The sequence below is a fragment of the Ambystoma mexicanum genome, chromosome 8, assembly GCF_040938575.1.
Source record: "Ambystoma mexicanum isolate Mex_15411 chromosome 8, UKY_AmexF1_1, whole genome shotgun sequence".
Taxonomy (NCBI): domain Eukaryota; kingdom Metazoa; phylum Chordata; class Amphibia; order Caudata; family Ambystomatidae; genus Ambystoma; species Ambystoma mexicanum.
This window is the reverse complement of record NC_090929.1, coordinates 1,079,399,364-1,079,413,276: the sequence shown is the minus strand read 5'-3', so window position 1 is coordinate 1,079,413,276 and position 13,913 is coordinate 1,079,399,364. Positions and strand designations below refer to the sequence as shown.

General features: G+C 47.6%; 1 protein-coding gene across 6 annotated transcripts in view; it reads right to left on the bottom strand.

Moving 5' to 3' along the window:
- UBR4 (ubiquitin protein ligase E3 component n-recognin 4) overlaps positions 1-13,913 on the bottom strand; it is a 2,945,062-nt gene that overhangs the window by 2,916,404 nt on the left and 14,745 nt on the right. For all 6 annotated transcript variants that reach the window (XM_069611069.1, XM_069611071.1, XM_069611072.1 and 3 more), the window contains exon 2: positions 5,743-5,840. In XM_069611069.1, the coding sequence (XP_069467170.1) occupies positions 5,743-5,840 (98 nt within the window). The remainder of the gene's footprint in view (positions 1-5,742; positions 5,841-13,913) is intronic.

The window sequence follows — 13,913 nt, the reverse complement described above, 5'->3', positions numbered from 1 at the left end:
AGCTTCCACTAGATGTCGGCCTATGCACAGCATGTGATCTAAGCAGATTCCACAAGCCTCAGAAATATATATACATACACACTTATTCATTCACCCATTGTCTTGTCCAAGCCAGCCCTCTTATCACATAAAAAGGCAGCCATACAAAAGGTATTGATGGCTAGCCAATAAGTTTGGCCCCCAAAAACTGCAACTCGGGTCCACCCACTCACTTTGTGTATTAGGCGGGCCAGGGACCAGTCTAAAACAGCCCAAACCACTTCTGGGGGTGCAGGGCAGGGCCAAAGTTAGCCCATGTGAGCACAATGGCCCTTTTAGGCCCACTTCCTAGTTTCCCCAAAAAAAGCAATGGCCAGAAACAAAAAGGGCAGAGTACAGGCCATAGAATAAACATCGGTACACCGAGGGCTACCATAAGGATACAGTGGGCTACTACTTTACAGTAAAATCAGCTGCCCCTGCCTCCTTTGGTGGAGCAAAAACAACCAAAACAATAGCGGACTTACAGCACCCAACCTTATCAGAAAGGTAGCATTTTGAGTCCCTGCCAGGGTGTCACCAGACCTCAGTCTGTGGGAAGGAGGGAATAGGAAAGAGAAACTGGCCAATAGAATGACTAAATAAAAATAAATTGGGGTCGAGTGGGAGAGAATATGGTTGTCGACGTAGGGAGGCATGTTTCTCAACTATTTTAAATTATTAGTAAGCAGGGGTCTAGGACTAAGGAGAGTACAGCTCGGATTAGAGCAGAGTTTTATTGTGATGGAAATATCTTGAACCGAAGAAGCATGGAACTAAATGTAGCTGGTGGATGCAAGATGGACTTTAGAGGTGCTAAAGCAGGCCCATGTAGTATGCTAAAAAAGAATTGCTGCAGTGGCACTTTGGTAAAGTAGTCCCTCTGACTGCTAAAAATCTGATTCCATAAAGACAAAACGTTGGAGGGGATACACCGGGGGTGGGAGGGGAATTTGAGGGGCATTTGAATTTTGCTCCATCATCCTGACTAAGATCTTTTAAGCTTACAGTACAGACAAATCCCCCCCCAAAGATGGCCACCATAATCCGAAACCGTTAACATATCAACACCAATACGACGGACTACGTTTTCATCTTTATCCTCATCAGCCACCCCCATCCCCCAATCAGTCTCTAGCCAGACACAAACCAGTGTAGCCGATCAGATCTTGTGCTCTCCAGTTTGTATAACATACTCCTGGTGTCTGTGCCCAACCCATAGAAGCAGATCCTGGGTACTTCTGACTTGCAAACATCAAAACCACAGTTTTGCAGCTGCCTCTCCTGCTATCCCCACCAACAACCCCCACTCCCTCTTACGGAACCACAGGACAGCAAGGACAAAAGAATAAGGCAGAAGGGCGCCATGTAAGTCCACTTTACATTACACCATTGACTTCAGAGTACATTTTGGTAGGACCACTTAAGGTCTGTAAATATCTTTCAAGTGAAAATTTAGAACTTGAAATCCACCCATAAATAACAGATATTGAAGATGATAAACTTTTTAGGTGGTTGTCTTGGTGACATCCATCTTACAAGCCATGCACCCTAAAGAGATTCACTGACATTCTCTTTTTCGTGCCTTCACCTGACCTATGGACCCTTCACATGGTCGCTGTGCTCTCTCCTTTCTCCACCTCTCCCATAAATGGTGGCACCCGTTGGGATGTCCTCTTGGCCCCTTTCCACTCCTCTAAAGCCATCATTAATGTCTATGCTAACGGGACCGTCTTGGTCCAAGGCCCTCAGGCCAACCTTCACCTCTTTGATAGACGCTTCCCATGCCTCATCAACTTCCTCTCCGCTCCCGCTGTCCCCCCTCCTCTGTCCTCGGCTACCTTGCCTCTCCCCTCCCTCCCTGCCCCTTCTCTTGCTCCCTCTTCAACTCCTTCTCTAACACCTCCGCAGGGCGTACCTCTGATCTGTACCCCTCCCCGGAAGTTTTTCAAGGATGGCAACCTTCTCCACATTGCCACTCTAAACTCTCGCTCTGCCATCAAGCACTCCTCTGATATCTGTCGCCTTCTTGAGGAACTGGACCTCGACGTCCTCGGTCTCACTGAGACTTGGTTCACTGCCAGCTCTGCCACCAGCTTTGACACACTCCTACCTGACGGCTACAAGATCATCTCCGTGCCCAGGCCCAACCGTTCAGGGGGTGGTGTTGCCCTTATCTTCCCTGAGTGGATTCCTGCCACTGTCACTCCTACGCAGACCTACTCCTCTTTTGAATGTCTTGTCTGCCGACTTTCTCTCTCTCCTAGCCATTCCCTTACCGTGGCTACTATCTATCGGCCACCTGGTCAAATTTCCTCCTTCCTCTCTGAGTGGGCTGACCTCTCCTCCTCACTCCTGTCCTCAACCACCCAACTCCTCTTTCTCGGTGACTTCAACATCCACCTCGATGCCTCCTGTCCCCCCCACTGGTCTCTTCCGCGAACTCTGCAACTCTCTCTCACTCTCTATTCTCCCGTCTGGGCCTACTCACTCTGCAGGGCACACTCTTGATGCTCTGATCTCTTCTGACCTTCCCCTCTCCCTCCCTCTCTCCACTCCGCTCTCTTGGAGTGATCACTTTCTCCTATCCTCCCACCTCTCCCTCCCTACCCCACAGGCAAAGCCACCCTCTTCACTGCCACCCACCTTCTCGGTCATCCGACCCATGAAGCGCGTGTCAGCTGAGGCTTTCGCTGCTACCTTCTCAGCCCCTTCTCCCCCCTCGGCTGACTCCCACCCCGACGCAGCCCTCTCCATGCTCTATTCCTCTACATCTGATACTCTCGATATCCTTGCCCCCGTCATGAGAATCCGCCTGAAGCCCAAAGCCAAATGTAACTCCTGGTATGACTCGGATCTCGTCACCCTAAAACGCAAGTGCAGGGTGGCAGAGAGGAAATGGCGTGCTTCATGTTCATCCTCTGACAAACTGGCCTGCCGCCTGCTCCAAAGGCAATACCGGCTCTCCGTTCTCACCAAGAAGAGAGCCCTTATCCAAGCCCGCATCTCTGAGGCACAACTCGGCCGAACTCTTTAAAATCTGCAAGGAGCTGGCCAACCCTGCTGCAGTCTCTACCTCTCCTGTCCCCTCCCAGGCCCTCTGCACTGCACTGGCCTCGCACTTCATCTCAAAAACTCAGGACATCCTGTCCTCGCTCTCCTCCTCTCACCTCCCTCCCTCTCTTCCCTGCTCTCTTGCAGCCGCCCCTCCGCCCTCCTTCTCTGCTTTTCCACCTTTTTCTGCTGATGAGGTTTCCAGACAAGTCCGATCTATGAAAACCTCGTCTAAACAGGTTCACCCCTGTTCCTCCAAAACCATCAAGGACCACATCGACTCCCTGGCTCCTGCCCTAGCTGACTTTTGCAACCACTCATTCGCCTCTGGAGTCTTCCCATCCCCCCTCAAGCACTCCCTTGTGCACCCCCTCCTCAAGAAACCCTCTTCCGACCCCTCCTGCCCGGCCAACTATCGCCCAATCTCCATTACTCCCTTCCTGGGCAAGCTCCTGGAGAAACTGGCCATCTCCCAGCTTAACCTCCATGCTGAATATGTTGGTAATCTTCATGACCATCAATCCGGCTTCAGAGCGGCCAGAAGCACGGAAACTGCTCTCCTGAACATCCGTGAGGACCTGCTCCTGAACCTCGATTCCAACACTCCCTGTGTTCTCATTCTGCTCGATCTCTCCTCTGCCTTTGACACTGTCAACCATGCCATCCTGCTCAACCGTCTCCGTGATAACCTGGGTATCACTGGTCAGGCTCTGGCATGGCTGACCTCTTTCCTTTCCGGTCGACCCTCCCAGGTCCAAATGGGCTCCTTCCTCTCTGACATCTTTTTCTCCACCGGTGGTGTCCCCCAGGGATCCAACCTCTCTCCCTGGCTTTTCAATCAGTATCTGGCACTCCTTGCCCACCGCATCGCCGCTCTCTGCCCCCACTTTCAGTGCTATGCGGACGATACCCAGCTCATTTTCAGGCTACCCTCGGCCTCCTCCTCTCCTTCCCTCATCTCCGACTGTCTGTCTGCTATCCAGGAATGGTGTGCCGCAAATGACCTCTGCCTTAACGCCAGTAAGACTGAGATTCTACTCATCGGCACACCCACTCCCTCCTTTCCTGCAGCTCTCTGGCCGGCCTCCCTTGGCCCTCTTCCTGCCCCTACCTGCAAAGCTAAAAACCTCGGGGTCATCTTCGACTCCACACTCTCCTTCTCTCCTCATATTTCTGACATCTCTAAGAAGTCACACTACCAGCTGCACCTCCTCAGAGGTATTCTTCCCTTCCTCTCCTTCCCCCAGAAGCTCACTGTCTCCCGAGCCCTGGTTCTCTCAAGGCTGGACTACTGTAACAGCCTCTATCTTAATCTGCCTGCCTCCACTCTCCGCCCTCTGCAACTTATCCAGAACAGAACTGCGAGACTTGTCCTTGGCCTCAAGCCCAGGGACCGTATCTCTCCAGGACTGAAATCTCTTCACTGGCTCCCAGTGGCTGCGAGGATTAAGTTCAAAACCCTCTGCATTGTCCACAAGGCCTTCTGGGGCCTGGGGCCACAATACCTTCAACTCTCTCTTCCTAAATATCTGCCTTCACGAGCCCTTCGCTCATCCGTCTCCAACTCCCTCATGGTCAGCCGCTTCTCGAAGCAACGAGCTGGGGGTAGATCTCTCTCCGCAGCAGGGGCCTCCCTCTGGAACAGCCTTCCTGCCTCCCTGAAACTTGAGTAGAACCATCTCCGGTTCCGGAAGCACCTCAAAACCTTCCTCTTCGCTTCTGCCTTCTCTCTCCCTCTCCCCTGCTAAACCTGCTAAACTCCCCACTGAAGTTTGCACTAAACCTGCATCTGGGCCACTCTGTGACCTCGGTCCAGGGCCCAGCCACTCTCCACTTGCATTGCCTCCCTGGTTCCCCCTGCACTGTGGGACTGTCACTGCATCCCTACAGCCCCCTTCCCAGCACTTGCTCTGCACTTACCTCGCACTTGCCACCAGCTGGCCCTTTTATTATTATTTATTATTTTATTACGCTACTTACCTTGTACTGCACTTTCCCCCCCACCTCCTCCCCCTGCACTTTCTCCTTTTCCCCTTACCTCTGCACTTGCGCGATCTGAATGACACCTGGCCTAGTAGGATCGTTTGTCTGTCTTCCCCTCGTTTCCCCCCCTCCCTGCCTCGTCGCGCCTTGAAACACTTGTGTATAGGCGCGTTACAAATACCTTATCATATCATATTGTTACTTTCTGATGACGCAAGACCAGCGCCAATTTTTCCCCACTAAAACAATCACAGACTTATGACAGCTAACCTGCCAACAGGGAAAGAGGTGTCAAAGAACAACTCAGTCACTTACAAATTGCAAGCGATAAGGCAAGTTGTCCTCTCACATCCCGTTAACAGCATAGACTGAACTACTCCTCACACCGCTGGAAAGCAGAGGTTTAGCATTAATTTTTAGCACATTCACTTAGACCTGAAATACATTAACAATGCAAAGATCTACCTACTCTAATTTTTTCAAAAGAGCTAGCAAAAGAAACAAAACCAAGCTGCCTCCACATTCACTCCCCCCCTCCCCCCCCCTCCGTCAATCCCCTAACAAAAGTAGAAAAGCAGTACAGGGGATAGTGGGAATGTAATTTTCCAATATGGCAAGAAAATGTGCAGTCACTTATTCCCCACCCAGAGTTCAATAAAAACACAGTGCAAGGAGGAACGGACTTACTCTGGCCGCATACTGTGGTGATGTAATGTGTGGAGAGAGCAACAAAGGAAGAGTAGAACGGCTCATACTGTTTGTCATGCTGTAGAATCTCTGCCTCACTGAGAGAAAAAAAAAAAACAAAAGAAAATCAGGTTAATAACAAAGCAAGCAACTCTCAGCGAGAATAAGTGCTAGTATTAAGCAGGAAGATAGCACCTTCAAGGATTGGCAACATAATAGAGGGCATCAGACTGTCGAGTCTCATGAGGAAAAAAAACTCCAGGGGCAACGGACTAGTCTTGGAAACAAGACTATGCGGAGCAACACAGGTTCGATCCCCGGGTCCGTACTTAGAAACCTCTGGATATTAAGCGTGTTATAAATAACCCATTACAATTAAATATTGATTTTATTTATTTTTGGATTTATAGAGCGCACTACAGCCCACAGGCATCGAGGCGCTATGAGGAACGAAAGAAGGCTTGATTCAGGGTTACAAGAATGCAGCCCAACAGGGTAAAGCTTAGTACAAGTTGTTTCGTTGCATAATACATTTGATGAAAGTTACAAAAATGCATAACCAGGAGGTACATAAAATTGGTAAAAGGGCCATTTCAAGCAAAGAGCCTAGTTTTGATGGCTTTCTGGAAGGCTGCATGAGAGTCAACCTAATCTGGGATGGGAGGGTGTTCCAAAAAGGTGGCGGCCATAGTTGGGAAGCTGGTACTACCTGCACGCACTCTGCGGATAAGAGGAATGGTGATTCCATTAGGAGTAGGCCACTCTAGAGGGTCTAGATGGCATGCGTCTGATAATCCTTTGAGCTAGATAAGGGGAAGCTAAGCCATGGAGACATTTATGTGTCAAGGCAAGGGTTTTGAAAACAATCCTCTCCTTGACGGGGAGCCAGTGAACCTGTCTTCTGACCTCCGAGATATGGTCCTTCGCGAAATGCCCGTTGCGGCCCTTAAGGCGTTATTCTGAGCTAGTTGAAGTTTGACCAGATTCTTGCGGGAGGTCCCTACAAAGAGGGCATTACAGTAGTCCAACCTAGACCCAATTATCGCTGTAGCAATGCTGAGGCCATTCTGTTGGGAGAGGAAAGGTCTGGCTGCGTTAAGCAATTTGGAGTGATAGGTTAATGCTATTGCATCCTCCTCAGCTTTCTATCCATGGTCAGGTTGGGTTCAAGGTACACCCCAAGTGTCTTGATGACGTGAGACAGCAATGGGGACGTCATCAACGGTGAAGTAACAGTTTTTGCTTGTCCAATTTACTCAGGGTGGAGGGGGAACCAATTAGCAGAAGTTTGGTTTTCTCACTGTTGAGACATAACCAGTTTTCTGCCATCTATGCACCAACGTATTATAAAATAGGTTGCCCTGTGTTCATGGCACTTTGGAAGGGGGTGGAAACCACAGTACCTGGTTGCCCCTTTGCCTCCTACAAACTAGGGGGGGTGGGACATGAAGAGGGGCATGCGCGCGCACACACACACACACACACACACACACACACACACACACACACACAAACATAAACCCCGACAGGCTTTTACTCACCCAAGTAGACTAGGACACACATAATATCACCATATCAGTAGAAGTTCTGGAACTATTTTCTGGAAGAATGCTTTGTATATAAACAGTGAAAGTGTTACTTTCGCGATTTATGTTATGCAGTTGCCCTGTCTTTTGATAGGGTTACAAACCATCTTAAGACTCTCATTGTGAAAATATTTTTTATACAGAGAAGTAGCATACATCAAACATCTTGGTGTTGCTACTCTAGACACTAAACCTAGAACATGTGTACAAGTATTCACAACAAAACAGTCTACATGGTCTGGAAACCACTCGCTTTGTTGCTCTCAAATACATTGACAAAGTAATTCATTTTACTACTAAATTATTTTTAAATGCAAAAGTGGATCCGCCTCATGCACAACTAAATTTGCTTTTCAGTTGTTTTCATTGTTTTAACAGTTAAGACTGAATGCTGCAACTAGAATCATATTCAGTAGTCGGATCAATTTCCCTTGGAAGCATTACTCCTCAGTCTACAGCTACAATAATGTATTGCAAATCAAGCTCGATAGTTACAATGCGTGGTAAAAGCAGCTAGATCAACTGCATGCATTGCTAGACAGATTGATTCAAACTAGGCTAATTCACTTAGTGGCTAGATTAATCTTTCATGACCAGCTATGTTAACAGCTGATTAATTTCAATGTTGTTCTACATCTACTTTGATCGTAAGGCAGCCTAATTTTATGCCGCAAAATCAATTGGAAGCACGACCCAAATGACTGCAAAAAGAATCCTTACATTTCTGGGGCAATTACAACGGGGATTACCGACCCAGCCCTTTAAGATGAGGTAGCAATAATTTTAAATGGATGGGGATGCAGAAGATGAAGATACTCAAACATCAAATCAGACTAACTCAGGAGGAAGTTAGCAAAGTTCAACTGTTTTAATGTCAATGAACTAAAACAGGGAGTACAACGGACATCAGACGTCTCACAACATGATCTCAAAAATAACATGAAAAAAACAACATTGCTATACTAGAAGTTTGTCATTGCTGACATCAACCAACTTGGCAAACTACAAAAACCTATTGGAGAAAGTGATTGGGTCTAAGGGAACATCTAGGTATACGTTCCATACTTCTCTAAGAGAGTGACATCAGCTGGGGCAATTAAGCCCACCCCTCAACCAGGTCACTATGAACGTCAAATACACAAGGACTATTGGTTACACAAGTTATTGGGCTCTTTACTACGTGGCCCTCTATAACTGGTTGGCACACTTACATTCGTCAGTACTTTTCCACCTACGCCAGTAGCATGGAGGCTGGTCTTGACCATAGCTTCCCAACGATTAGCATATCATCACCTCTGTGGTCTGCACGTCAATTAAGGCTTTGTACTTGGGAATGTTCCTTGCTCTGGAGAATACGAGGGAGTAGAGGCATGTTCCGTCTTCTTGCGTATGTGTGGTTTGTCAGGATTGCCTTTGTTCACCCATCTACGTGACTGAAGACCATGATTTTGAGCTCTGGCGTATTTAAAATACTATTATTTAATGAACCTCTGACGTCTTCCTTGTTTTCGTGCACATCTTCTGAACAGGAGTGTCTCTCACACACACACACACACACACACACACACACGTAAGAATACTTTATCCGTTTGTGTTTCTTTCCATCTGTACACGTGTAAAATAACTATTTCTGTAACAAACATCTTCATCTCGATCCAGAAATGTTACTTAATGCTGATACTTTCTCAATGCTTATACAATATCCAGGTTCTCTTGTCCCTCCATCTCTTCTGGATTTGTCGTCTTGCTTTGTGTGACATCACCTAATCTGCTCTTTTGCAGATTTTTCACACGTATTCTGATATCTCATTCAAAGGGCCATCGTGTATGGTTTTCTCAATGGGAACCTTGCTTCCAGGATTCTTTTTGGTATTGGCATCTTCAATGGTACTGCACGTATTTAACATTCTGGGTCCCAAACATATAGGCAACATGGGAGAGAGGTGCTTGAGGTGGGGGCCCGTGGCTCCTTCTCTACATGCTCAACAGTGATGTGCACATGCTCAGGATGGAACGTAAACAACAAAAAACAGGTCTACCACTGGAATGAATAGAATAGGGACAGATTCTTAGTAGGATCTGTAATTACTGGGAATGGGTTACTAATTTGTTTATCCCACCATGTACAGTCCGCACTTACAACACCCATAGATCATGTAAAGGAAATTGGTGAAGATTGGTGTTAGTGGGTGTTAAAGTACTACTCATAATCGTTTGTAGTGTATGCGTTGGTGGTAGTATTCCATATCGTACCTTATATATTGAACACCAAGGCGTAAGATCATGTAACTGAAAATTGTTTGAATAAATAATCGTAGAAGGGTGACAAAAATTGAAAGAGTGCACATGGAATACACATGAAAATAATTGGTAACTTGAAAAGAAATACACTATAGATTACACTGGTTGTTTCAGTATGTAAAAGAGAAAACAAATCTGCCTCCCCAAATGAATCCTCGACATCAATATGATGGTGCCATGAATAAGAATAAAGAAAACAGAAGAAAAGGAGGGGACTAAAAGGATTCAGACCCAGTTAAATCAATGAATGTAAAACATAGGTAGGCTCATAAGGGGCTACCTAACACAAAGGACAATTGTTCCTTCTTGTATCATCTTCAGATGTGGTTCAAAGAGTGGTTCCATGAATTAAACAATTTCCTAGGTTTTGTTTTATCTACATGCTACGCCCCTAGCACAGCGCCGACTTTCTGCATGGGTGAGCAGGGAGGGGAGGGTCTGTCTGCCGCACAGAGGCAACTTTCTGTGAGGGTGAGCATGGAGGGGCTGTCGTCTGCCAACGTGGTTTAAACACCACATCCAAATGTTTGGATAAGTACTGGTGGTTCTTGGGTGAAAGATTCCCGTTATATCACATTTCGGCAGTGGAATGTAATGTGATCCATACAGGGTCGCATGACTTGAGCCCTGATGAAGGCAGAACACGTGTAAGTATATTAGTTGAGAAAGTGCATATAAAAAGAATGCGGTATCATAGTTTTAGAATTGTGTAAATGAGGCCTCTGTATATGCCCCCTCATAAGGGGTCAGGAGAAAACTGGGCGGCACATGATAAGTGTAAGCAGAACCAATATAAGGTGATGAAGGGCTCACGCACAATCTCGGACCACACCTGATGCACACAAGCAGCAGTCTTGAAACACTGATCTTTTCCCAATGAAGTGTGAAGGGATATCCCCCACCATAAGCCACAAGGATTGCGAACAGAAACCTTTGACCAACACTCCCTTCATGAAGGGCCAGCTACTAATGAGGTAGGCTTCAGCAAACCATGAGACATGAACACAATGACCCAACACATAACCTACTAAATCCAGGTTATCGAGACCCAATCTAGATCCCCACAACACAGATGAGACAAACATCTAGGTAAATGAGGGACAAAGTGGCACACAAAGGACACCTCAGAATCCCGCTTGAACACCCCAGCAGAACGCACAACTGACAATGAGCAACATATTCATGCTCTCTGGGAGAATAGCACGACGGCCGGCACTGATCCCGATGGTCTCATTAAGGAAGTACAGCGACTCAGAGCAAAAGACAAAAACCAGGAAAATGGCAGTACCCGACAACTCATTTCTTTCAGTTCAGTTCCACAGGGCTGTCTGAACCGTGCTTCCCAGCTGTTTGGGTCCAATAAATGTGCGTTACTTCTTGCTTGGTGTACGCCCCATTTTTGGATTTCTTTTATTCCCTGGAATAACTTTTACAGGAGGTCCGCTGTGTAGGAGTCAGGAATGAAACTCTGATACAAGCAAGTCATGTTTTTGGTCAAAGTGACCCTCCACCACACTGGTAAAATAACTGCCACAACTGAATCCCTGTGAACCCCACAGAGGCAAAGCTAACAAACAGCAACAGCCAACAAGGTTGCAATCCCCACAGCACCCCCTAACAACTCCACCAAACAGAAGTGAAACTTGAGAAGGGATCATCCCGGAAAACACCAGTGCTGACTCGCAGTAACAGAACCCCTTAAGTCCGTGAACCCTCCAGGCACAAACTCACTAAGGCACTCAGCAATCCTCAACCGTGCCTTCCAAGATGTTCCCAACACATGAATGGCGCGCCCAACATTGCCAACTCCACCAGGCTTCCACCTCTAATACCCAAGAAACCAGGCGGTCACCACAACACAGCAGTCGACACCTTGAAGCCTACCATAGGAAAGACCGACAAGTCTCAGCGGAACTGAATTTTGAACCCGGCTCCTCCACCAAGTCAACCAAACCCAACAGCAGGCCAGAGTCACCCGTACAAGATGCAGTCCACGAGGAAGAACAGTCCCAGAACCCCAATATCAGAGAAATCCTATTAGACCTGAAAGCTGGAATAGGCAGCCTAGACTGCAAACTCGACACACTGTCCTCAAAGGTCGACCAACTGCAGCATCGCCTGGACAAACATGCAGATAGGCTGGATGCAGTTGAACAGCGCGTTTCAGACTTGGACGATGGCGAGACATCTCTGACCTCTAGGGTATCATCGCTAGAAAATCAAATGAAGACTGTGCGCAAAGAACGGGGACTTCTAAGGGCGCTCTTGCAGAAACAACATTAGAAGAGTTAGAGAGCAACAGTTAAGAATCAAAATGGAAGACCATGTCAAAAAGATCTGCATGGAACTCTTTGGAGTCGAGGCCTTCTCCCAACCGTTTGTCGTTGAAAGAGCACACAGGGTTCCCAACACTAAACCAATCCCAGGAGCAAACCCACGCCCAATCATAGCGAAACTCCTAAATTATAAAGACTGCAACACAAAACTCAAGTTAGCCCGGGAAAAGGGAGACCTGCAGTATGACGGAGACAACATTCAGTTCTATCCAGATTTCTCCCCGGCTGTCCAAGCACAAAGAAGGTCATATACAGCCGTCAAACGCTGACTGCAAGACAACCAAATACTGTACGCAATGCTTTTTCCCACAAAACTATGCATCCAGCATGAGGGAAAAGTTACATTTTTCAACTCGCCCGAGGAATCTAGCAGCTACCTGGACAGAACCGGCTGCAGACCTGCTTCCAACAACCCAAGGCTACCACGCGGAGACCGGATGAGGAGAGATCCACCATAAACCAACACCCGACCGTAGTAAGATGAATGAACCAGGTCGCAACCACTACCACAGAACCATAATCCTACAATTCAAGGGAGCCCTTCCTCTTGGAAGTCTAGTGGCGCCCCAAGCACGGCACTGTTAACTTTCTTGTTCACAAGGGGGGTATTATCGTGGGCTAGTTGGGGGGTTGCCTATGCAAGGGAGGGATGACAGTTACAGGAAGACGACCTCGACAACTCACCCATTTTCCAACACGGTTAAGCCTCATGCTCCCACCACACCACCCATGACAATTAGCAGTTCCTCATACACCACGGTGGTACCACCGAGACTCGCTGTCCACCATTTGACCACAGATAAGCACTTAAATAACATCTACCAGGTCGATTCAAGGTAGTCACTTGGAATATTAGAGGAGGCAATCGACCAGCAAAAACTCAGAGAATCCTCCAATACCTCAGGAGACATAAAATTGACATGGCCATGTTACAGGAGACCCACCTCCTCTCAGAATCAAAACACCACTGGGCCCGGACATGGGGATGTCACAGGTACTTCTCGTCATACTCATCCTACGCAAGAGGGGTAGCCACCCTGATTGATAAAAAGGCTAACTTCAGCCTGCTAGAGTTCAAGAGACACTGAGGGAAGAGCACTACTAGTGAGGGGGATCCTCACTGGGAAAGAATTAGTCCTAGTGAACTCATATGCCCCCAACACAGATGGCCCGAATAACTGGGTCATGACACACCTGGGAAGAACCAGCTCAGCAACAATCATCTGGGGAGCAAATCTCAACACACCAATGGACCCCCAAAAAGACAAATCACAAAACGCACTGGTCGACCATCCAGGGCTAGCCTCCAGGTTAAAGAAATCTGCCAAGCATTTGACCTAATCGACACATGGAGACACTCCAACTGGGACTCAAGAGAATATACGTTCCACTCAGCCATCCACAACACCAGTTCACGCGTCGACTACCTTATGGTGTCAGCTCGAAGCCCGTTCCAATAGGGGGGGCGGGGGGGACCAGCCAAATCCTCCCCAGATCCTTCTCCGATCACTCCATGGTGACACTTGAATACACCCTACCCAATACTAAACCGACAAGCCTCAACTGGAGATTCAAGCCTGGATCGCCGTCAGACCAAGTGTTCGCATCTGAACTACAGCAAGAAATCACCTCCTTCCTAGAGGTAAACCAAGAATCAGTCAGCTCTGTAGGCACTCCGTGGGAAACACTAAAATGTTATGTACGAGGAGTGTGCATGGCGAAAGAGAATGGAATCTTGAAACTGATAAGACGTGAATTGTCAAACAGTGAGCACCGACTAAAAAAAAACTCACTCGAATGCACCACCTCGAACAAACCGCATTCCCAAGCCGAACTAAAAGAGCTGCTAAGATTCAGGGAAACAGCTGACCGAGAGATAAAGTTCCTGGGGCGCAGACATCAAGTCCAGCAATACGGCGAAGGCCAAAAGCTTGGTGCCCTACTAGCC